Raw genomic sequence first — 27,138 nt, forward strand, 5'->3', positions numbered from 1 at the left:
CTCCAAGGCACTCTACTTTTCTATCAGAGAACTGGTGCAAGGGGGAGGGTTGTAGCGACAGTCGCCTTTGATCCTTTGCTACTTGGGTGTAGATGAGGTTTTTCCTTTTGGTTTATATGTAGGAAGTTCACGTTAACTGGCTTTAGGTTCCCTGCCCCCAGACCTTGGTGTTTTTTCTTTAAGGAAGTCAGCACGAATTGGCCTTAAGTTCCCTGCCTCCAGACCCTATTCTCCTGCCTCACTTCTGTGTAACTCAGTATCATCTTACAACAAATCTAACTTTAAATAAAGGAAAAAAGAAAACCAATACTCACAGGGTGCCAAGCATTTGCAGGTTTTTTGTAATCAATGTGTCCTGAGATCCTGTCTTTAATGGGTGTATATATTACTAAGTTATAACTGCATAACAAACAATCCTGAAACATACTAGCTCATGATTGAGCTGGTTAGAAATTTAGGCTGGGCTCAGCTGGGCCATTCTTCTGGGCTGTTTGACTCCTTCAGGTGTGAGTGGTCAGCTGCTGGTGAATTAGGTGGCTCTGCTTCTGGGAGTGAGCTGTCTGTAAACTGAGGCACTTTGGCTTTTCTCAGATGCTACTTTATTCTCCAGAAAGCTAAAATGGGCTTGTTGTTATAGAGATGGAAGAATTCTGAAAAAGATAACAGAAGCATTCAGGATCTTTAAACCTGGGCCCTAAACTGGCACCCTGTGCCAGTGCAATTAAGTCAAGAGATTCAAGTTTGGGAAACAGAATCTGTCTCTTGATAGGAACGACTATAAAAGCCATTTCCAAGGACATGAATACAATACGAAATTTTTCAAATTGCTGTTTTTGCAATCAATTTTATCATGACTTTTCTTGCAGATGTGTCTCGTATAACTATCCCACAAGCTACTAAGCAGCTGGCTGGGACTCAGGATCACCATTGGCCTGACTCTGAAGCCCATGCACCTCCATAGACCACACTACTCAGCCAGGTTTCCTGGACCTTCAAGGGGCTGGAGTGACACTTCTGAAATAGGAGCAAGATGTTTTTGAGAATCTCATGCCATCCATCCATTACTCTTCACCATTGGAAATAATTCACTCCAGGGAATGGTTCTGAAGTCTCTTGGAAAAACTGGAAACAATTTGAGAAAACTGCTGAGCATTGGGTTTAGGAAATTAATGCCCAACATTACGTTTTTAATTTCATAGCAGAAATTTGAAAACACCTATAATGCACTCATCATAGCTGCAAATTCTTTGTATTTTTTGTATTTGTTGACTATGATTTTTAATATACACAGTCAAATTACTGTTCCTCAATCAACTTTTGCTCTGCAGGGAAGTGACATAGCAATAGTGGTGCTATTTTTTCCCAGTGCAATTCCGCCAACCAGCAGAGTATGCTTCGAAGGGACAAGATGTTTTCTAAGACCCCACATTAAGGAGCAGCTACAAGGCAAGTGCCTAGAGCACTCATAGAAATCACACGCAACTAAGGCCGGGCGCGGTGGCTCACGTCTGTAATCCCAGCGATCTGGGAAGCTGAGGCGGGCGGATCACGAGGTCAGGAGATCAAGACCATCCTGGCTAACATGGTGAAACCCCGTCTCTACTAAAAATACAAAAAAAAATTAGCCGGGCATGGTAGCAGGTGCATGTAGTCCCAGCTACTCAGGAGGCTGAGGCAGGAGAACGGCGTGAACCTGGGAGGTGCAGCTTGCAGTGAGCCGAGATCGAGCCACACTGCACTGCAGCCTGGGCGAGAGCAAGACTCCATTTAAAACAACAACAACAAAAAATGTTCCCAGAGATGGTGGTGGCCCTAGCTGCTTGGTCAGCCCTCCTGTTTCTCTGAGCAATTTCATCTTGACCCTTCTGGTGGCCCCAGCAATGAACTACAGCTACTTTCTGTGGTAGGTGGATAGGCTGGACTAGGGTAAAAATCTGTGACCCATATTTAATAGGGGTATTCTCTGCTGTCAAAAGTCTCCTTTCTTTCCAGATGGCTGCATAAACGTGGAGTACTAAGAAGGCATATCTGAGGGCATGGTGGCTCACGCCTGTAATCCCAGCACTTTGGGAGGCTGACTGGGTGGGTCACTTAAGGTCAGGAGTTTGAGACCAGCCTGGCCAACATGGTGAAACCCCTTCTCTACTAAAAATACAAAAATTAGCCAGGCATGGTGGAGCGCACCTGTTAGTCCCAGCTACTCGGGAGACTGACGCAGGCAAATTGTGTGAACCCGGGAGGAAGAGGTTGCAGTGAGCCGAGATTGCACCACTGTGCTCCAGCCTGGGCGACAGAGCAAGACAACGTCTCCAAAAAAAAAAAAAAAAAAAAAAAAAAGCACATTTGAAGTCTGTAATAGTAAACTTTTTGGTTTTCTTAGTTCTAGGGGTTTGGTCAGAGCTGTGAGTTCTGACTGCTCGGCTGAGGTTCCTAGAGATAATTTAAAGATTTATAAACAAATAAAAAGCTATTTGGGGAGCCAGTGTAAGACAACTGGTAGCATTTAGGCAAAACTGAGAAATAGGCACAAAGGAAACTAAACTAATAGAGTGAAATATTTAACTCAAGAAATAAATTTGTATTTATAAAAGTAATAAAATCATAGTGTACTATGTGAGTTTGTAGTAAATAATATTTAATTACATTACAGCATTTACTGACTACAGGTATAGGTAAAAATTATGCTATAAATATTCTGAATTGCTAAAGCGGTGGTGAAGGACAGTTGAAAAGAAAGCTGTTCCCAAATACGTCAGTATCAAAGGGCAATTCTAGAGTTTATATGGTTTAAATACAGGAAGTATTTCTCTTTTCTGTATATTTTATACGTTTTGCACACACATATATGACAAGAAACATTTAACAATTTTTGTTAAATTTTTATTAAGAATGTGTTTAAGATAATCATGTATTTTCTGTCTGAAGAGGGATTTTACTGTAATAAGTGTTACCTCTAGAGTCAAAGTTGCCTGTGTTGTGAGCAAGTCATTTTTCTCTATGGCTGTTTCTTTCTCTGTAAAATGAGGATAATAATACCTATGCTATTAATTTTCTGTGAAAATTAATTTTTTTGGGGGGGGGATGGAGTTTTGCTCTTGTCACCCAGGCTGGAGTGCAATGGCGTGATCTTGGCTCACTGCAATCTGGCCAAAAATAAAATTTATTAACATATATACGGTATTATGGTTAGCATTTGGTAGAAATCAACTATTAATAAAACATGTATATACTGAATTACATGCTTTAATACAGAAATATCTTCTCATTACATGAGTTTTTCAACCAAGAAATGAATGTATTTTTCCAAAAATGTGGTATACACAAGGAAATACAATTCAACGTTAAAAGGGAGGAAATCTTTTCATTTGAAACAATGTGAATAAATGTGGAAGACACTATGCTAAGTGAAACAAGCCAGACAGTAGAATGCTGGTTACGAGATGCTTGGGTATTTACAAGAAAGGGGCATCTGGAGACATGTCTGTAAAATAACACATAGTTGCCTAGGAGGAATAAATTCAAGAAATCTATTGTACAGCATGGTGAATACAGTTAACAATAATGTATTTTTGGAAAATGCTAACACATTCAATGTTATGAGCTCTTATCCCAAAAGTAATTATATGCGGTGAAGAATTTGTTACGCAGCTAGAATTAAGCTTTTGACAATTTATATATACTACAAAACACCATGTTCTACAGGATATTTCATCTGTCAATTAACAAATATATTTTAAAAATTATAGAATAATGTTGCAAATGATGAGTATCTTTGTCAAACAACTTTAATATTATCAAAAATATATATTTTGTGCTGTTTTTGTAATATAATAACCATAGGGGCTGGGCACGGTGGCTCACGCCTGTAATTCCAGGACTTTGGGAGGCAGAGGTGGCAGGATCACAAGGTCAGGAGTTTGAGACCAGCCTGGCCAACATGGTCAAACCCCGTCTCTACTAACAATATAAAAATTAGCCAGGCATGGTGGTGCACACCTGTAACCCCAGCTAATAAGGAGGCTGAGGCAGGAGAATCGCCTGAACCCGAGAGGCGGAGGTTGCAGTGAGCTGAGATCGCACCACTGCACTCCAGCCTGGTGATAGAGCGAGACTCCGTCTCAAAAATAAAATAAAGAAGAAAATAATCATAGGAACTCTAATATTTACTAGCATGGCTTAGACCCCAGAACAATATATAATACAAGACAATACACTCTAGAGCTCTTACTTTTAAGCTTGAAGTACCTGGCATTTCCAGTGCTGATGGTAATCATACATATGACATTAAAAGGGCAAGTGATGCTAAAGGTCCCAAAATTGGCCACTTTGTGAACACAGTAAATGAATTTGCATCAAAAATCACTGAGAGGCTGGGCACAGTGGCTCATGCTGGTAAACCCAGCACTTTGGGAGGCTGACGTGTGTGGATCACGAGGACAGGACCTCAAGACCAGCCTGGCCAACATAGTGAAACCCCATCTCTATTAAAAATACAAAAATTAGCTGGGTGTGGCGGTGGGCACCTGTAATCCCAGCTACTCGGAAGGCTGAGGCAGGAGAATTGCTTGAACCCGGGAGGTGGAGGTTGCAATGAGCTGAGATTGTGCCACTGCACTCCAGCCTGGGCGACAGAGAAAGACTCCATCTCAAAAAAAAAAAAAAAAATCACTAAGAAATTGTTTGAATTCAACAGCTGCCATAATCTTCAGATTTTTTCCAGAGAAGGTGACCACGGACTTGGATAAAGTTAGGTGAGTAAAAATGAAAACTGTAGCCCATGAAATGCATCGACTAAAACAAAAAATTATGAGAAATTCCTCAAGATTGTAATATGAATCTGGACAAAAAAGATCAGTGCAGATTTTGAATCTACAGGATCATTCTATTGTTTCTCCACCATTTAACATTCACACTCAAAGATACAATATTCTGGCCAGGCGTGGTGGCTCATGCCTGTAATCCCAGTACTTTGGGAGGCCGAGGCAGGCAGATCATGAGGTCAAAAGATCGAGACCATCCTGGCCAACATGGTGAAACCTTATCTCTACTAAAAATATAAAAATTAACCAGGCGTGGTGGCAGGCGATTGTAGTCCCAGTTACTCAGGAGGCTGAGGAAGGAGAATCACTTGAACCTGGGAGGCGGAGGTTGCAGTGAGCGGAGATTGTGCCACTGCACTCCAGACTGGTGACAGAGTAGGGCTCCATCTAAAATAAATATATAAATAAATAAATAGAAGATTTGGTATGGAAAAATGTTTTGCTATGTCACAGAAAATTAAATGTAAAATTCTTCACTTACCATTGTCTCCTAAAAATTTTCTTCCTTTTTTTTCTTTGTTGTTGTTGAGACGGAGTCTTACTCTGTTGGCAGGCTGCACTGCAGTGGTGCAACATCAGCTCACTGCAACCTCTGCATCCTGGGTTCAAGCGATTCTCCTGCCTCAGCCTCTCGAGTAGCTGGGACTACAGGCACATGCCACCACACCCGGCTAATTTTTGTATTTTTAGTAGAGATGGGGTTTCACCATGTTTGCCAGGATGATCTTGCTCTCTTGACCTCATGACCCGCCCATCTCGGCCTCCCAAAGTGCTGGGATTACAGGTGTGAGCCACCGCACCTGGCCTAAAAATTTTATTTCTAAGATATATTTCCTCTTAAGAAATTTCAAAATTCTGATGTTTCTTCATATGGTGGTACAATATACAACCCACTTATATTAATGCTTTACTTATTCTAATTTTTGTTACATTTTACACACTTTGTGATAGAATCTCATACAATTTTTCTTTTACAAACACAGAAAAACAATGCCAACTGATTTAATCCTCTTGATAGTGAATTACTCTTATCTCAATTAAGTGATCTAAATGTTACACTGATAACCTACAAATAACCTAACACCCCAGTTAAAAACAATTTACCACAGTAAAAAACTTGAAACTTATCATCAGAACCTAAAGTCCATGTGAAATTACGTGGAATGAAGAGAACAGTGACAAACTAGCCATAATGCACAAATGAAGAAAGGCTCTGAGGCATACATAGCTAGGGATAAATCATAAAGACATCACAAAACTGAAGACAATTAGAAAATAAGAAAAGAAATCCTCTTTACATTCATAATGAATTGGTTCTCCAGCCTGGGAACAGATGTCCTCTCCACATGCACAATTAATGCCATTTGTTCACCACAGATTATTTTCCATCTCTTACTTGGAGCTACAAACTAGCTCCAGGAATATTTATGGCTAATTATGAAGCATCTATTACACACCCAGAACTTTGTTTGTTCACTACAATAATAGATCAAAACATCCCCATGACTAAGTTTTCCAAGTACTTAGCTGAACAAATTGGCAAAATAAACTCATTTATGTCAATTATAAAAACTGAAAGGAACAATAACTAAAGAAAACAGCTTATATAGGGTTCTTAAAACAACAAAATGAAATGTTCTAACTAAAATATAACTTAATACATATGAAATTACATCTAAAAATGTTATGTTCACTACATTTTATAAAAATCATTCTTATAATTTCTGACCAGCTCACATAATAAACACTTCATGAAGTGAAAACAAAAAAGATAATCAAAGAAATTATAGCTCTAGCATGAGCACCAGACAAATAAAAACAGGGAATTTGTATGGGGAGATTCTCAACAACAATCCATTAGATTTTAGAGTAATTAATTAAGTAAAAAGAAGAAAATATAGAATGTTTCAGGCTTCTAGATTTCCAGTAAATTATCCATGGTATTAACATAATCTTCTTTGTTCTAATATTGCTATTTTCTTTGGAAAATAGGTACAAACTCACATAAACACAATTGCTTGCTCCATAATTTTCTTACACCTAAGGTTTATGTTTAGGGCAACACATTTATATACTTAACTTCATGTAAATGTAACTAAAGTTCATATAAGTTTGCAGGAAAAGATGCCACATGTTCAAAGAGAAACGTAAAACATTTTTTAAAAGTATTCAGGATGCATAAATGTATGAATTATAATTATACTCTGATATAATACTACAATCATAATTGTACATTTAGAAATAATTAAAGTGTATAATTGGATTGCGTGCAATACAAAGGATGAATGCTTGAGGTGATGAATAACTCATTTACTCTGGTATATTACATGTTGTATGCCTGTATAAGAAAATAACCCATATATGCCATAGATAAATATGCACACTATGTACCCACAAAAATTTTAGAAAGTAACAAGAGTGAAAATGCAACACATGGGAATGATATTCTTCAATGTATTCGCTATTTAAAGCCACTGGAAAAAGAGAATACTAGAAATGTCATTCAACTATGTTACCATTGTTACCATCTTTTACCTACCTACACTCTTGAGTAAGGTGGGATAGGTTTAAGTTGGTGGCATAATGACACTTCATTCAAGCAACAATTATTTCAACACGTTAACAATTTTGTTTAGTTAAAAAATTATGTTCCCACATAATCTTAAAATAATTTTAAAATTTACTGTATTTTATTACGTAACTGTATAATTGGTAAAACAATTTACTACTAAAACAGATTTTCTCTCACTATAATGCAGAAGAATATTACTCTGAACACCTACCTCATGCATCACTCAATATTGTCAACTACAAAAAAGCCTCTCTGCTAGATTTTCATCATGGATCTTTCATTTCTGTCCTCACTCTTTATTGTAAAAATTCATGAATAATGTCCACCTAATGAAAAAGAATCTCTCTTATCTCTGATGCAGCAACAATTCATCACATGCTCTCATATAAACGGGAATGTTGAAATAGTATGAAATAATTTGAGTTGAATTAACTATTATATGCTTTTCAAAAAATCCATACTTTTTTCAAGTGAAAAAATATACTTTAAATGTAGTATCTCTTCAAAAATATTTTCAACTTATATACAAAGAAATTCTGTAACAGGTTCAACTTTGGATTTTTTTTATACTTAATACTCTGATTTACTGCAGTGTCTGAAGTGTTAGTTCCTTAGTTCTTTCTACTGTAAATCCTCTGATGTTTACATACTCTTAATTTTAGACTAAATATTTCTTCACATTTACTGCATCTACAAAATATTTTCTAGTGTAAACTCTGTTTTTTAAGCTGCAGTTTTTGAACAAATGTTTTTCCACATTTATTACATTTGTAGGATTTCTCTCCAATATAAATCTTCTGATGTTAAAGAAAGTCTCCTTCAGGGTTTTCCCCTATTACAAAATGCATACAACAAAATCCATGAGAGAAGTACAGGTACTACAACCCTCTTTATATTTGTATTGTCTGTCTTAAGAATACTCTTCTTCACTTTAAAGGCCTATATTTTCTGAAAAGTCTTTCAATAGAAATTACATTTATAATGTTTTTATTAAGTATGAACATTGCTAGTTAGTAAAATGTGAGTAGATATGACTTTTGTATATTTTTTATATTTCTACAACTTTTCTCGAGTATAAAGGCTATCATGTGCAAAAAGATGAGGATTGGTAAAAATTCTGCCACATTTTTTGCATTTCCAGGGGATTTCTTCAGTAGGAATTATATATATACACTAAGATGTGACAAGCATTTGAAGGCTTTGCCACATTTTTCATATTTTTGTGGCTTCTCACCAATATCATTTCTCTTATATTTAGAATAGATTGAGTGTGGTTGCAAGCTTTGTCACACTTTTCACATTTGCAGTTTCTCTTCAGTGTGAATTATCTGATTAGAAAAGACTGAGGAATGATTTAAAGACTGCCACATTCTTCACATTTGTAAGACTGTCCTCCAGTATAAGTTCTCGTATGTTTAAGAAGCCTGGAGTATGGCTTAAAGGTTTTGTCACATCCTTTACATTTCTATGGTTTTATACCTAGGATGAATTTTCTTATATTCATCTTTCTTTTTTTTTTTTTTTTTTTTTTTTTTTGAGACGGAGTCTTGCTCTTTCGCCCAGGCTGGAGTGCAGTGGCGCAATCTCGGCTCGCTGCAAGCTCCGCGTCCCGGGTTCACGCCATTCTCCTGCCTCAGCCTCTCCGAGTAGCTGGGACTACAGGCGCCCGCCACCACGCCCGGCTAATTTTTTGTATTTTTTAGTAGAGACGGGGTTTCACGGTGGTCTCGATCTCCTGACCTTGTGATCCGCCCGCCTCGGCCTCCCAAAGTGCTGGGATTACAAGCGTGAGCCACCGCGCCCGGCCAATATTCATCTTTCATATCTTCTCAATGTAAGTTGGTGGAATGAATCTTCTACGCTCAAATATGAATTTTCATAAAGGTTTGCGGATGGTCTGAAAGCTCTGCCACGTTTTTCACATTTGTAGCAATTTTTTCCCCAGAATGAATTATCTTGTGTACAGTAAGGGTTCAGAACCTATTAAAGGCTTTGCCACATTCTTTACATGTGTAGGGTTTCTCTCTGGTATAAATTCTCTTATGTTTAACAAAGTTTGAGGATGTGGTAAAGACTGTGCCACATTCTTCACATGTGAAGCATTTTGCTCCAGCATGAATTCGCTTATGTTCATTAAGGGTTGAGGACCATTTAAAGGCTTTGCCACATTGTTCACACGTGAAGTTTCTCTTCAGCATGAATTATATTTATTAAGCATTGAGGACCAATGAAATGCTTTGCCACATTCTGCCACATGTGTAGGGCTTCCCTCCAGCATGATTTTTCTTATGTTTATTCATCGGTGAGGGCTGTTTAAAGGCTTTGTTACATTCTTTACATTTGCAGGGTTTATCTCCAGTACTAATTTTCTTCTGCTCATTCAGGTTTGTGGACCATCCACAGGCTTTGCCACATTCTTCACATTTGTACAGTTTCTCTCCGGTATGAATTCTCTTGTTTATCAAGGTTTGAGAATGAGGTAAAGAACTTTGCCATGTTCTTCACATTTCCAGGGTTTCTCTACAGTATAAATTTTCTCATGTTCATTCAGGTTTGTAGACCATCCAAAGGTTTGCCACATTCTTTAAATTTGTAGGATTTCTCTCAAGTATGAATTTTCTTATGTTTATTCAGGTGTGAGAACCGTTTAAAGGCTTTGTCACAATCTTTACATTTGTAGGGTTTATCTACAGTATGAATTTTCTTATGTTGACTCAGGAGTGAGAATTGTTTAAAGGCTTTGTCACATTCTTTACATTTGTAGGGTTTATCTGCACTATGAATTTTCTTATGTTGACTCCGATCTGTGGACCGTCTAAAGGCTTTGCCACATTCTTCACATTTGTAGGGTTTCTCTCCAGTATGAATTTTTTTATGTTCATTCAGGACCCTGGACCGTCCAAAGGCTTTGCCACATTCATCACATTTGTAGGGCTTCTCTCCAGTATGAACTTTCTTATGTTCATTCAGTTTTGAGGACTGTCTAAAAGCTTTGCCACATTCTTCACATGTGTAGGGTTTCTCTCCAGTATGAATTCTCTTATGTTTAGTAAGGGTTGTGGACCTATTAAAGGCTTTGCCACATTCTTCACATTTGTAGGGTTTCTCTCCAGTATGAATTCGCTTATGTTTTGCAAAGTTTGAGGATGAGGTAAAGATTTTCCTACATTCTTCACATGTGATGGGTTTCTCCCCAGCATGAATTCTCTTATGTTTAGTAAGGGTTGTGAACCTATTAAAGGCTTTGCCACATTCTTCACATTTATAGGGTTTCTCTCCAGTATGAATTATTTTATGCTTAGCAAAGTGTGAGGATGTGGTAAAGATGCTGCCACATTCTTCACAAGTAAAAGGTTTCTCTCCAGTATGAATTCTCTTATGTTCATTAAATATTAAAGACCATTTAAAGGCTTTGCCACATTCTTCACAAGTGTAGGGTTTCTCTCCAGCATGAATTACCTTATGTTGAGTTAGGTGTGAAAACTTCTGAAATGATTTGCCACATTCTTTACATTTAAAGTGTTTCTCTCCAATATGTCTTGTCTTATGTTTGTTTGAATTTGAAAATTTACTAACAACTTTGACACTTGCTTTACACTGAAATATTTTGCTCTGGGTAGTTGACAAGCATTCATTAAATTCATTATAACCTCCTTTCTGCAACTTACACTCATTCAAACTTTTACAGCCTTTTCTTAATTGTAAATTATCATGTCCACATTTCTCATATCTTCTCAGTATAAGTTTGTGGAATGAATCTTCTATGCCCTGCACTGGCCAATGGTCTTGGGTGAAATGAGAACACACAGCTGAAAGAAATAAAAATTACAAATTATCCCACTTAGTAGATTCATATAAATATACTTTACAAATCTTACAAAATTATTCAAAATACATCAGTAAGATGGCGTAACAAAATCCCACAGGCCATAACTTCTTCACAGACATATACATGTAGCAAACATATACTAACAAAGACGCCTTTCTGTGAAATCTATAAATGAGTTAATTGTATGTAATGCCTCAGGTAAGCAAAATGCCAAGAGCCACATAGAACAGGAAGGAATATTTGTTAAATTTACCCACCAACAGCTCTTCCTCCCCAATATAGCACTGTGCCATTAAAAGAAAACTCTCAACTCCTGTCTTTTTCCTTAAAAGAGAAGAAAAATACTGACACACATATCCTTACTTCTGGCTTTTGGGGTCTTTACAAAAACTGATTTCTACCTCCAATAAAACAGTGCTGAAAGAAATGGTGATACTTTGGAAGAACAACTTGGGTATTCGAAGACAAAATATAAATATTTCAAAAGCAGACTGAAGTGCTAAATACAGGCAACACGTACAGCAAGTGATTAGAGACTTATTTATTTATTTATTTTTTGAGATGGAGTCTCACTCTGTTGCCCAGGCTAGAGTGCAGTGGCGGGATCTTGGCTCACTGCAAGCTCCACCTCCTGGGTGCATGCCATTCTCCTGCCTCAGCCTCCCCAATAGCTGGGACTACAGGTGCCCACCACCACGCCTGGCTAATTTTTCTATTTTTAGTAGAGATGGGCTTTCACCGTGTTAGCCAGGATGGTCTCATCTCCTGACCTCGTGATCCACCTGCCTCGGCCTCCTAAAGTGCTGGGATTACAGGAGTGAGCCACCATGCCCAGCCGATTAGAGACTCTTAAGAGGAAACATGAAGAAACCCTTTTAACTAAAAAATAAACACAAAATTCCAGATGAGACATCCTTCCAACATGTATGACAAGTTCCCATAATCTCTATCAAAGACAACTGACTTCATACTACATCATGACAAAGCAACATAATAAAGATTGTGACAAATAGCTTTTTGTTAATGTTCAAATAACAAGCAAATATTACAATGTATACAAAATATTAGAACACATTATAATAAATGATTTTAAAATTTTCAGAAAACCATAAAAAAAGTACAAATTTTTTAAATGTAACCTGAATAATGCTGAATCAGTTAACTGAAAACACATACAACTAAATGTAATCAGAAAAATTAGAACATCAATGAAAACATTAAAAACATAAAAAAAAACATGGAGGTGAAAAAATTTAAAATAATGACTCGGAAATTTTCAAAAGTTAAAAAAAGGATGTAATAAATGAAGCAGCTCAACAAACTTCAACTAGGATACACACACAGATTTATTGCAAGGCACATATATAGATAAGCAAAGTTTGAAAAATCAAACATAAGAAGGGCATCTTAGGAACTACAAAAAAAGTGATGTGTCATTTGTAAGCACGGTCTTATAAGACTACCAGTGAATCTGTCAACAAAACTATTTCACACCAGAAGGAATTGCAATATAATTAAGATCCTGGAGAAAAAAAAAATTCTACGTGGGAATAATATAACCCGCAAAACTGTCCTAAAAATGAAGAAAAAGTAAAGACCTTTCAAGATAAGCACATGCTGAAAAAGTATATTAACACAATACCTGTCTTACCAAAAAAATGCTGAAGAAAGTGTCTTCCAGTGAAAATAACATAATGCAAGAAAACCAAACATAATCATACGAAAATACGTAACTTTCTGAAAAAGATATGCACGTGCACAAAGTTCTGTACCACTATCATAATAGTGCAGAAAACATTTTAATTATTCTCTAAAATTTTAAAGTTAAAAGCATAAAAATGATCATAAACTATTGATCATTATCTGGTAATAATATATACAACATAAAAAATATGATTACTGACATCAATAGCAAACTTGAGGACAGATGTAATGAGGAAGTTTCCCTTTTTTTTTTTTTTGAGAGAGTCTCACTCTGTCACTCAGACTGGAGTGCAGTGGCACTATCTTGGCTCACTGCAACCTCCGCCTGCCCAGTTCAAGCAATTCTCCTGCCTCAGCCTCCTGAGTAGCTAGAACTACAGGTACACACCACCATGCTCTTCTATTTTTTGTATTTTTAATAGAGACGGGGTTTCACCATACTGGCCAGGCTGGTCTCGAATTCCTGACCTCACTATCTGCCTGCGTCAGCCTCCAAAAGTGCTGGGATTACATGGGATTACAGGCGTGAGCCACCACACCCAACCCCGAATTTTCTTTTTCTTTTTTTTTTTTTAGACGGAGTCTCACTCTGTTGCCAGGCTGGAGTGCAGCAGCGCAATCTTGGCTCACTGCAACCTCTCCTCCTGGGTTCAAGCAATTCTCCTGCCTCAGCCTCCCAAGTAGCTGGGACTACAGGCGCGACACCAAGCCCAGCAAATTTTTGCATTTCTGGTGAAGACGGGGTTTCAACATGTTGACCAGGATAGTCTCGATCTCTTTTCGTAATCTGCCTGCCTCAGCCTCCCAAACTGCTGGGATTACACACGTGAGTCACCGCACCTGGCTGAGGAAGAATTTTTCAAATGCAACTCAAGTTTTTACCAGTTTAAAATATATTATTTTGCAGGGCGCAGTGGCTCACACCTGTAATCCCAGCACTCTGGGAGGCCGAGGCAGGTGGATCACAACAAGGTCAGGAGATTGAGACCATCCTAGCTAACATGGATAAACCCCGTCTCTACTAAAAATACAAAAAAATCTAGCCAGGTGTGGTGGCGGGCACTGTACTCCCAGCTACCAGGAGGCTGAGGAAGGAGAATGGCATGAACCTGGCAGGCAGAGCTTGCAGTGAGCCGAGATCGCGCCACTGCACTCCATCCTGGGTGACTGAGCAAGACTCCATCTCAAAATAAATAAATAAATAAATAAAATAAAACAAAAAATAAAATATATTATTTTAAGAAATTTTATGTACTTTCCAAGATATTAGAAAAAAATATCTCTATAGATACACCAAAAAATAAGAAGTAAAGGTGTATCAGTACAAAAACCAAAAAGACACTAAGGAAGACAGAAAAAGAAAATAAGGGGCAAAACTGATATAATCCAGTAAAACAATCAATAAAATGTGTAAGTCTATTTCAGCAAATTATTCAAATATTTATGAAGTTTCCATTCAAAATACATGCACCAAATGAAGGGACTGATTGCAACAATTAACATGATCCAGCTTGCTTTTCTACAGAAGTCACTTGAGATGTAATGATTAAAAAAGACTGAAAAAGGAAAGAAGACATTTGATGCAAATAACCAAATTATATAACACAAAGTACATCTTAAGTCAAAACTGTCCTATTTCATAAAATATACTTTAAAAGTTCCTAAGAAAGGCCATTAAACAATAATAAAAACGTTCCTTTACTGGGAACTCATGACAAATGTGTGTATACATATGTTAATGTGTCTGTTTGTGTGTGTCCCACATTGAGTTCCAAATATACAAAAGCCAATACTGACAGAATTAAAGCAAGACAAAAAATATATATATATAATTATACTAGGATATTTAAATACCCCAATTTCTATAAAGAATAATGAAGCAAGATAAAATATTCATAAGGAAACAAGAGACGTGAAAGCAGTATTAAACAATTATGCCTAACAGAGTTTTAAAGAACACTGCTCAACAACGAGAATACACACCTTCCTGAATAGCTCATATAATATTCTCCTGGATAAACTACATATTAGGGCACAAAAAAAGTCTTAACAGAAGTTTTTAAAATTCAAATTTTACAGACTTCTTTTAATGACCAAACTGGAATGAATGTAGAATCAAAGGAAAGAAAACTATAAACCCCATCTCTACTAAAAATACGAAAAATTAGCCAGGCATGGTGGTGGGTGACTGTAGTCCCAGCTACTCGACAGGCTGAGGGAGGAGAATGGCATGAATCCGGGAGGCGGAGCTTGCAGTAAGCTGAGATCGCGCCACTGCACTCCAGCCTGGGCGACACGGCAAGACTCCGTATCCCAAATTAAAAAAAAAAAAAATTACATACTTACAGAAATTAAACAACACAAACTAAAGATTGAAATAATAAAGATATCTAGACTGCTTAACGTAATCTACAGATTAAATGCAATCCCTGTCAGATTTGTAATTAAATTATTGTAGTAACAGAAACAACAACGCCCATATTATATGGAATTAAGAAACAGTGAAGTACCCAACAATATTCAAAAAGACAAGCAATCTCAGAGGCTTCACAGCTCCTGATTTCAAAACACATACAAAGCTAAAGAATTAAAATAATTTGGGATAGATAGAAAGCTGAACAGCTAGATCAATAAAATAAAATCTGGCGAAAATATAAACTCACACACGGTCACATGAAGAGTTTTAGACACTCATAATTATTGCAGCATTGTTACTGAAAGCAAATAAATGCAACACAGATTTCTCTCACCAAATTGGTAAATTTGAAATATTAAAATAATGAAATATTACTCAGTTTGTAAAAAGCAAAAATTAAACAAGTACAGTAAAGATCAACCTTGATGACATTAACACAAAATAAGTCATGAAGAGACAGAAACTGTATGAATCAACTTACATCAGATATCTAAAGCAGTTTGACTTTAAAATAAAAAGCAGAATTGTTTTTGTAAAGGGCCAGAGAATAGAAAAAGTAGGTAGTTGTTTAATGTGTACTGAGTGTTAGCTTTGCAAGATAAACATATTCTAAAGATAGAGTGCATAACAATGTTAATATGACTAAGCTGAGTATTTAAAAATATATGATTGTAAAGTTTATGCATTTTTGAAAACAATTAAAAATAATATCTAAAAGATAGAGGTATGACAGTTTTGGACATTATCTTCAAATCACAAAAGTGTTTCTCCCACACACACAAAAATATAGATTTTCCAATAACATTTTTGTTATTGGAAAAAGACAATCTTTTCAATAAATGGTGCTAGGAAAATTATCTACAAGATAATAAAAAAAATAAAACTAGGCTCCTACCTCTTATGATATAAAAAAGTCAATCACAAATAAAGATTTAAATGGGAAACCCAAATAAAGCTATTTGAAGTAAACATACAGGAATGCTTTACCACACAGTACAGAGCAAAGAATCTTAAGACCTCAAAAGCACAGGCAAAAGAAGCAAAAATATGCAAATGGGATTACAACAAAGTAAAAATGCTTTGCATAGCAAAGACAGCAGAGTGAAGAGATAATCTACAGAATGAAGGAAAATATTTGCAAAATATACGTATGACAAAAGATAAATTTACAGAATATATAACAAACTTAACAAAAATAACACAATTTGAACATGGGCAAGAGACTTTAAGAGACATTTTTCAAAAGAAATACAAATAGCCAAAAAGTATATGCAAAGATGCTCAACATCACTAATTGTCAGAGAAATGCAAATCAAAACCACAAGATATCACTTCACTCCAATTAGAATGACTGTAATTAGAAAGACAAAAAAATGTTAGTGAGAATGAATAGAAAAGGAAACACACAGAGTTGGTAAAATTGTAAGTTAGTAGAGCCATTATAGAAAAAAATAAGTGTCACAGGATAACATATATTTAAACTATCAACAAATGGTATTTTAACAGTTTCTTTGACTCCTTGCCTACACAATAAACTGTGGACAACCACACACAGAAAAAATAATTGAAATTGCTGGATCACATGTTCTATTTTTAATTTTTTAATTAAATGGGATTGCTGGAACATATGTAAGTTCTATTTTCATTGTAGCTAAACAAAATCAGTATGTCAAAGAGAAATCTATACTCCCATGTTTATTACAGCACTGTTTACAATGGCCAAGATATGGAATCAATCCAAGTGTCCAAAACTTGGATGAATAAAGAAAATGTAGTATATAGACACAATAAAATATTATGCATCTACAATACAGAATACAATTTTGATATTTGCCACAACACAGATGAACCTGGAGGCTATTATGTTAAGTGAAATAAAAGATATACTGAGACAAATATCACATGATCTTACACATATGTGAAATCTAATATAAACATTTATGATGCAACTAGTCTCGGCAATCAGTTTTTGAATATAACATCAAAGGCTCAGGAAAAAAAATATGGACATACACATGGTACCACATCACTGTATAAAAAATATCTCAAAAATATTCAAGGCAGGGCTTTAATTACATGCTTACACATCTATTTAAAATATCCCAAAAAAGCAGGGTGCGGTGGCTCATGCCTGTAATCCCAGCACTTGGGGAGGCCAAGGCGGGCAGATCGAGACCATCCTGGCTAACACGGTCAAACCCCATCTCTACTAAAAATACAAAAAATTAGATGGGCATGGTGGCAGGTGCCTGTAGTCCCACCTACTTGGGAGGCTGAGGAAGGAGAATGGCGTGAACCCGGGAGGCGGAGCTTGCAGTGAGCCGAGATTGCACCACTGAACTCCAGCCTGGGCGACAGAGCAAGACTCTGTCTCAAAAAAAAAAAAATCCCAAAAATATTCAAGGCAGGGCTTTAAATACATGTTTACACATGCATGTTCATTATTATTTACAAAAGACAATTCCTTTTGTAAATAATAAAAAAATAAAAAAAGAAACACAAATGTCCCTTTAGAGATAAATATCAGATTTTTAAAATGTGACATATACATACAATTTTTTATTTTAAAACAAAGATATTCTGAGACATCTTTGTGGAGAAAAAGTTAAATATTACATTTGAACTCAATTGAACATGGACACAAACAATGATCACCAAGTCCCAGAACGGGTTGTGTGAGCCCCTTGACGTCTTCAGCCGGCACTGCTTTGAAGAAATCTCTATCTCAATCTATTCCTATACGTTAGTTATTGAAAAAGAATAGACAATCACAAAAACAAGTTGACCATTTTGTGTTCCTTGAGCCCAGTTCACAAAATGCCCTACTGATGGGACCTCATGCCAAACAACTCATTACAAAAACAGCTAGGGTCCCACAGCATGACGAAGCTACATGACACCCCTCCTCATCTGTGCACGGATGGTGGCCGACTCTGGAGCCCAGGCTGTTGCTTCCCAATCTGGTGGTGAATCCTCCACAGTCTGGTGAATGTAAATACATATACCCTTTTTCCCCTTCTCCCCTTCCCATTGCAATTTGGTTATAACATCATTTGCTTATTATATCTGCATTGCTATTTACATGAGATAAAGGTTGTTTATCCTTAAAGGTAATGTGTGTGTGTCTTCTTCTCCCCTTAACGCATTTCCTGCACAGAACATTTTGGGTGTCAGGCACAGGATCCAAAAGCGAAAACGTGCCATTTTTCAGCCACAAGGACTGGGCTGGGAGGTTGGGGGCTTCCCATATCCTGGGGTGGGAACTCCCCCAGTTCTCTCCCTTGGCCACCGAGTGATCCAAGGAACTGGCCTTTTTGAAAATTGGGAATCTAAATTAGTGCATTTTGAACCGTTGGCTGTGTGTGAGGTGCTGCAGGGAATCCCAGCTGGTAAAGGGAATGCTGAGGGAATTTCCCAGCATGGATGGTGCTTGCTTACTGCTTGTAAGTTAATGTGCCAAGATAGGGACTGGTTGCTACACGAGAAATGTAAGCTGGAAAAAAAAATGCTAATCTGACATCCTGACTGGCCCTGGCCAGGCCTGTGTCTTGACTGACCAGGCTCAAAGCTATCAGCCTATTGCTGAAAAAAGCAGCTGTCCAAATGGCCGGTCAGGGTAAAACTGAAGAACTAGTCAGCCGGGGCTTGGAGCAGGTAAAAGCCCAGCTCCTATCTCAAGGATGGGAAATTAACCCTAGGAAAATTCAAGAACCTACAAAAACTGTAAAATTCCTTGGCATCCTCTGAAATACACGGTAATAGTCCATTTTACGAAAGGCTATAGCTAAAATACTAGAATTTGCAACCCCTACCACTAAAAAGGAGGCCCAGAAATTTATTGGCTTGTTTGGATTGTGGAGACATCATATGCCCCACATGGGGTAACATTTTACAACCTAGAAAACGCTATGACTTTCACTGGGGACAGAAACAGAGCGTGGCTTTTCAACAAGCTAAACAAGCAGTGCAACTGACCCCGGATCTATGGCCCATACAAAACAGGCCAGTAGAACTGCAAATAGCTGTCCTAGATCAACATGCCAATTGGAGTCTTAGGCAGAAACAAGGTGGGAAGAGGGTACCTTTGGGGTTTTGGACCCAGAAACTGCCATAGGCTGGCAAAGCTTATAACCCTTCCAAGAAGCAATTGTTAGCTTTTTATTGGGTTTTGCTGCAAACAAGAGGACCTCTGCTTCAACCATGAGGTCTTTATGAGGCCTGAAATTCCTGTTATGACTTGGGTCATGAGTTTCCCCAATACTCACCAGATAGGGCACACTCAAGAAAGCAGCATTATAAAATGGAAATGGTATACACAAGATAGGGCTAAGCCAGGACCAAAGGGGATAGTGCTTTTGCATAAGGATGTACAAAACTTGCCAGCTCAGAAAACCACTAAGCAAGCCCTTCAGATAGGGAAGAAAACCTCCCCCATCCAATGGGACAAATCCTTTAAAAAACTAAGCCCAGAGGACCAGAAATATGCCTGGTTTACTAATGGAACACCAAATACATCGGTGGCACTTGACGCTAGAAGGCCGTGGCTTACAATCCTGTTAGAAAACATAAGCATTTCTGATGAAGGAAAAGGTGGAAGCAGCTAGCTGGTTAAACCAGTAACGGTCCTCTGAGCTATTTAGGAGGAGGCCAGAGGGATGTCAGTTGTATGCCAACTCTTGGTCAGTAGCAGATGGTCTTACTACCTGGTTGTCCCAATGGCAACGAAACAAATGGTTAATTGGGAATAAAGAGGTTTGGGGAAAAAAATACTGGGAAGATACCTGAATCCTGGCACACACCACCATTATCACTGTTCTCCATGTTGATGCTCATGCATCTCTGTTTTCTCTTGACAGACTATTTAACCAGCTGGCAGATCAACAGGCCAAAATTTCCACCACAACTGCAAACTTGAATGTGAACGAATGGATTACAACATGTTCAAGCCTTGCAATGAGAGGCATTATAATGGAATAACCTATCTACTAATGGTCAGCACCTGTGTCTTTGTGTCTGAGGCCAAGGATAAATTCATCAACTGGGTAGCCACCACTATAGAAGAAGCCAACCACAATCAATGTTGACTATGCGTCGAGTTGCCAGAGGCCGCCAGGAATGAGCTACCTTGAAGAATCGTCCCTGACAACATTTCTGAATGGCTATGTCACTACCAATGGGACCACAACAACAACACTTGCAATCCAACCTGGACTTCCTATGACCAAACCAAGCAATCTATTTATGCCCAAGTCAGGTGAAAGATGAACTCCACCCTCACCGTGCATCAAAAGCCTTGGTATCCTGCCCAATATGCCTGGAATGGTATATATTGGGAACCTGCTGTGCTGGTGGCCGGATTCCACATAGCCCCCCCGCCACTTTGTCTGGAGGCCTTCAATGGCTCCTCTAATGTTACTCTGGGTTTCTCCCACCAGACAACTGTCAACACATACTCCAAATCAACAACATTGTCCCTAATGAAACACAATCTCTTTCCCACTTTAATAATACATTAGTACACTATGATTACAGTAACTATATTGCAGTCCCCTGGGGGGGGCCCTCTGGATATGTGGATCCTACCGGTGGTGATACCTGCCCCTACAATGGACAGAGAGATACACTTGGGGGTGGCCATTAATTCCATCCACCATACAAATGCGCTGGACTCCCTGGTGGTGATAGCCTACTACAGTATTCTCCCCTGCTGCTGGTACAATCTTGCTTCAGCAGCAAATTAAAATATTAAGCTTACATGTAGACAAAGCTCTTAATGATAGTAGCACTGGACTTATGTTGTTGTCAGAGGAATTTGCTCAGCTGTGTACTGTTGTGTTGCAAAACTGAATGGCATTAGATATGCTTACCGCAGCCCAAGGAGGGGTTTGAGCCTTACTGCATACTGAATGTTATGTGTACATCCCTGCCAATTCTCACAATCACTCTCCTTGCAAAGCCATGGTGGGTGTGGTTTTTATTAACTGTGCTTTTAGTTCTCCTGTGCTTACCTGTATCTGTAATCTATATCAACTACGCCTTCTCCATGTATCTGTAAGGGTATTTTCCTACAACTGAGTATCAAACTGAGGCCGAATGTGGAGGAAAAGTTAAATATTAAATCTGAACTCAATTGAACATGGACACAATGGTCACCAAATCCCGGGACGGGCTGTGTGAGCCCCTTGACGTGTTCATCCAGTGCCGTTTTGGAGAAATCTCTATTTCAATCTATTCCTGTATGTTAATTATTGAAAAACAATAGACAATTGCAAAAACTAGTTGATCTATTTGTGTTCCTTGAGCTCAGGTGCAAAAGCCCCTCGTGACTGGGCCTCATGCCAAACAACTCATTACAAAAAGAGCTAGGGTCCCAGACTGCGCCAAAGCTTCACAAGACCTCTCCTCATCTGTGCATGGATGAATGGTGGACTCTAGAGCCCAGGCTGTTTTGCTTCCCAGTCTGGTGGTGAATCCTCCATAGTCTGGTAAATGTAAATATATGTATCCTTTTCCCTTCTCCCGTTTCCACTGCAATCTGCTTATTATATCATTTGCTTATATACCTACATTGCCATTTACATGGCATAAAGGTTGTTTACCCTTAAAGATATTGTGTGTGTCTCTTTCCTTCTCCCTTCACCCCGCAGCACAGAACAATCTTACAAAACCAAAAGCCTGAGGCCAGTTGTCCTGGCTCACACCTGTAATCCTAGCACTTTGGGAGGCCAAGGCGGGCAGATCACCTGAGGTCAAGAGATCGAGACCATCCTGGCCAACATGGTGAAACCCTGTCTCTACTAAAAATACAAAAATTAGCCGGTCGTGGTGGTGTGCACCTGTAGTCCCAGCTACTTGGGAGGCTGAGGCAGGAGAATCATTTGAATGTGGGAGGCAGAGGTTGCAATAAGCCGAGATCGTGCCACCACACTCTAGCCTGGCAACAGAGCAAGACTCCATCTCAAAACAACCAACCAACCAACCAACCAACCAACCAAAAACAAAGCCTAAGAACATTATGTGAAAATAGTAAAAAAAAAAAAAAAAAAAAAAAAAGAAAGAAAAGAAAAACACTACACCAATGACAATATAAAAATCAGTCAAAATTGCAGAAACAGTAAGTAAAATGGTGTTCTTCAGGAGCTGAAGAAAAAGAAAAAAATGGCAGTTTATAGTTCACGGAGTATTAAACTTTACTTTTGTAAGATAAAATGTAGAGATCCATTTCAAAATAATGTAAATGTACTTAACTCCACTAGACTGTACACTTGAAAACCTTTAGGCAATTTTATGTTTTTCATCACAACTAAATATTTACATCTACCTAAAAAGGTTCCATTTTTCAAAAATCACCTTCAAATAACAAAAGTGTTTCTCTCACAAAATAACATAATCAAACAATAAATAGGTAGTAATATTCCACTGTTTCTTTGACTACTCACCTACAAAAGAAAACAATGATGACCACCAAAAAAATTTTTATTTATTTATTTATTTATGTATTTATTTATTGAGATGGAATCTAGCTGTGTCGCCCAGGCTGGAGTGCAGTGGCACGATCTCGGCTCACTGCAACTTCCGCCTCCCGGGTTCAAGTGATTCTCCTGCCTCAGCCTCCTGGTAGCTGGGATTACAGGCATGCACCACCACGCCTGGCTAATTTTCTATCTTTAGTAGAGACGGGGTTTCTCCATGTTGATCAGGCTGGTCTTGAACTCCTGACCTCAGGTGATCCGCCCGCCTCGGCCTCCCAAAGTGCTGGGATTACAGGCGTGAGCCACCACGCCCGGCCCATCAAAAAAATAATTTATAAACCAGGTAAGGGCAATATTTATAAAGGCAAACACCACATAGATAACTTTTATAGGCAATAGAAATGTCTGAATTATACATGTATTTTAAATTGCTTTGAGTAAAACCCAATGATTTTTATTTGAATTAAACACCACATGGTCATAAAAGGTACAGAGTTGAAAATTACCATACAAATATGAAAATTAAAAACAAAAATAGGCCAGGCGCGGTGGCTCATGCCTGTAATCCCAACACTTTGGGAGGCCAAGGCGGGCGGATCATGAGGTCAAGAGATCAAGACCATTCTGGCTAACACGGTGAAACCCTATCTCTACTAAAAATACAAAAATTAGCTGGGTGTAGGAGCACATGCCTGTAGTCCCAGCTACATGGGAGCCTGAGGCAGAAGAATCAGTTGAACCTGGGAGGGGGAGGTTGCAGTGAGCTGAGACTGTGCCACTGCACTCCTGCCTAGCAACAGAGCAAGACTCCATAATAAATAAATTAATAAATAAATGATGGAGAACCTACATGAAAAAACACTCCCCAGTAAGACAGAGTTGAAAGTAAGAATAAAAATTCTGATCTAAAAAACACTGAATATAATATAGATGTATCATAAAAACAATCCTTTAAATAACTACAGTTTTCAACTCTGACTATGTACCTATGAAGATCTGGCATTTTGAATCCTTACATGCAATGAAAATGCATCTCAATTAAAAAATGCTCTAATAAGAATGAAGCATTTCAATACATTTATTTATTACACAATGAGTAAATGTGAGCATTTTATTTCAGAAATTTTGAAATTGAAATCAGATAAATTTGACACAGAATATATCAGAAACTGAAAACACAGTAAGATGGCAGGAGGTTCTCTACCCACAACTTCTACAGTTATAAAAAAGCAGCAGTTATGTCCTGAAAAAAGGAACTTTATGGGAGCTTTAGAATCCACGTCAAGGGTTGTGAACCCAAGACTGTGGAGGGCTGTATTGAAGAGGCATGCCCTTGCTTGAGTGGCATGCTTGCCCATCACAGTCCTAGCTACAGAATAAAATATGTCCAATTTTCATTGTAGACTTAGCTGTAGACCATTTGGTTTTGTTCCTGCCACTAGCACCATCTGCGAAGACACCTAAACCAAGACACCTATGCCTCAGGTGAAAGGCCTTAGAAGTTGGTTCTATCTGTGATCTCTGAATTAGCCCAAAATCCACCCTTTGCACATATCAGTCATGGTGTGGAAGAAATCCTGCCCAGACACCCACAGAGAGAAACATCCATCTGTGCCCCTGGATGTAGGCTTGCCAATATTTATTTGATGGTGGATCTTGATGTGGCACTATAAGCTGGCTCCAAGTCCATGCAATCAAAGTCCAGAAGAATTTTTTCCTAACCTGGGACCTGCCAAAAAAACACACCCGTATGTGCCCCTGTAGGCATGCTGACTTTATTCCCACTGTGAATTGTGAAGCAGTCCTATAACCAAGCTCTGGTCTCTGTCACCTAGAGTCTGAAAGAAGTCCTGCCAACCCAGAAATCTGGAGGGAGAAATGCCATGAATCCAAAAACAGACCTGAAGACTTTGATCTCAGCTGTGTATCCTGAAGCAGCCCTATGAATCAGTTCCACACCCTCTCAGCTGTGATCAAGGGTCAGTACTGCTCATCTAGGAACCTGTCCAATGACTGGGTTACAGCATTTCCAAACACCTCGCAAGAGCGACACAGCAGGAGCCACACCTGCTCAAATTGATTTTATCAGCACCTTAATCTGCAGATATAACTGGAGGCTTTTTTCCTCAGTGCCAGTCACACTGATCAACATCTTGAAGAAAGTTCAGTCTTGTCAGAAAATAGAATCCACAACTGTCTGATGCCCAGATAACAGGTCTGCCAAGCATGAATTTCACTGCAGACCCAGTAGTACTCAAGTGACCTGGATCCGAAACACTTTATTACAATCTCAGTGGAAATCTCATCAGCCCAGAAATCCAACAGGAGAAGATATTTACCTCCCCAAACTAGTCTATAATGACTGAAAGGTGTATTTACTCCTTCAGATGCAAGGACATCAAAACAAGGCTTCATGAATTATGAAGGATCAGGCAAACATAACACCACTAAAGGAAACGAAAAATGCTCCAGGAACCACTAACAATAAAACACAGATCTAGGCCAGGTGTGGTGGCTCACGCCTGTAATCCCAGCACTTTGGAGGCCAAGGAGGGCATATCACCCAAGGTCAGGAGTTCGAGACCAGCCTGGCCAACATGGCAAAACCCCATCTCTACTAAAAATACAAAAATTAGCAGGGCGTGGTGGCATGTGCCTGTAGTCCCAGCCACCCAGGAGGCTGAGGCAGGAAAATCACCGGAACCCAGGGGGCAGAGGCTGCAGTGAGCCGAGATCGTGCCACTGCACTCCAGCCTGGGCAACAGCGAGACTCTGTCTCAAAAAAAAAAAAAAAAAAAAAAAAAAAAAAAGTTCTAAAAAATGGCTAACAGAAAATGTTCAGGGCAGCCAGAGAGAAAGGTCAGGTTACCCACAAAGGGAAGCCCATCAGACTAACAGCAGATCTCTCTGCAGAAACCCTACAAGCCAGAAGAAAGTGGGGGCCAATATTCAACATTCTTAAAGAAAAGAATTTTCAACCCAGAATTTCATATCCAGCCAAACCAAGCTTCATAAGCGAAGGAAAAATAAAATCCTTTATAAACAAGCAAATGCTGAGAGATTTTGTCACCACTAGGCCTGCCTTAGAAGAGCTCTTGAAGGATGGACATATGAAAAAGAAAAACCGGTACTACCCACTGCAAAAACATACCAAACTGTAAAGACCATCGACACTATGAAGAAACTGCACCAACTAATGGGCAAAATAATCAGCTAGCATCATAATGACAGTATCAAATTTATATATAACAATATTAATCTTAAATGTAAAAGGGCTAAATGCCCCAATTAAAAGACACAGACTGGAAAATCAGATAAAGAGTCAAGACCCATCAGTGTGCTATATTGAGGAGACCCATCTCATGTGCAAAGACAAACATAGGCTCAAAATAAAGGGATGGAGGAATATTTACCAAGCAAATGGAAAGCAAAAAAAAAAAAAAAAAGCAGCAGTTGCAATCCTAGTCTCTGATAAAACAGACTTTAAACCAACAAAGATAAAAAACAGAAGGGGTCAGGCGCAGTGGCTCACACCTGTAACTCCCAGCACTTTGAGAGGCCGAGGTGGACAGATCACGAGGTCAAGAGATCGAGACCATCCGTGGCTAACATGGTGAAACCCCATCTCTACTAAAAATACAAAAAATTAGCCAGGCGTGGTGGTGGGCGCCTGTAGTCCCAGCTACTCAGGAGGCTGAGGCAGGAGAATGGCATGAACCCGGGAGGCAGAGCTTCCAGTGAGCTGAGATCGTGCCACTACACTCCAGCCTGGGCAAGAGAGCGAGACTCCGTCTCAAAAAAAAAAAAAGTGGGGGGGGGGGGGCATTACATAATGGTAAAGGGATGAATGCAACTAGAAGAGATAACTATCCTCAATATATATGCACCCAATACAGGAGCACCCAGATTCATAAAGCAAGTTTTTAGAGACCTACAAAGAGACTTAGACTCTCACACAATAATAATGGGAGACTTTAACACCCCACTGTCTATATTAGATCAATGAGACAGAAAATTAACAAGGATATTCAGGACTTGAACTCACCTCTGGATGAAGCAGACCTAATAGACAACGACAGAACTCTCCACCCCAAATCAATAGAACATACATTACTCTCAGCACCGCATCTCACTTAATCTAAAGTTGACCACATAACTGGAAGTAAAACACACTTCAGCAAATGCAAAAGAAGAAAATTATAACAGTCTCTCAGACAATAGTGCAATCAAATTAGGACTCAGGATTAAGAAACTCAAAACCGCACAACTACATGAAAACTGAACAACTTGCTCCTGGAAGACTACTGGGTAAATAACGAAATTAA

General features: G+C 38.6%; 1 protein-coding gene across 5 annotated transcripts in view; it reads right to left on the reverse strand.

The window, feature by feature from the left end:
* Positions 1–2,858: 2,858 nt before the first annotated feature.
* Positions 2,859–27,138, reverse strand: part of ZNF141 (zinc finger protein 141) — a 40,260-nt gene continuing 15,980 nt past the window's right edge. For all 5 annotated transcript variants that reach the window (XM_055245531.2, XM_063619646.1, XM_063619647.1 and 2 more), the window contains exon 4: positions 2,859–11,201. In XM_055245531.2, the coding sequence (XP_055101506.1) occupies positions 9,997–11,201 (1,205 nt within the window). In that variant the 3' untranslated portion in view covers positions 2,859–9,996. The remainder of the gene's footprint in view (positions 11,202–27,138) is intronic.

This window comes from Symphalangus syndactylus, chromosome 16, assembly GCF_028878055.3.
Source record: "Symphalangus syndactylus isolate Jambi chromosome 16, NHGRI_mSymSyn1-v2.1_pri, whole genome shotgun sequence".
Lineage (NCBI taxonomy): Eukaryota > Metazoa > Chordata > Mammalia > Primates > Hylobatidae > Symphalangus > Symphalangus syndactylus.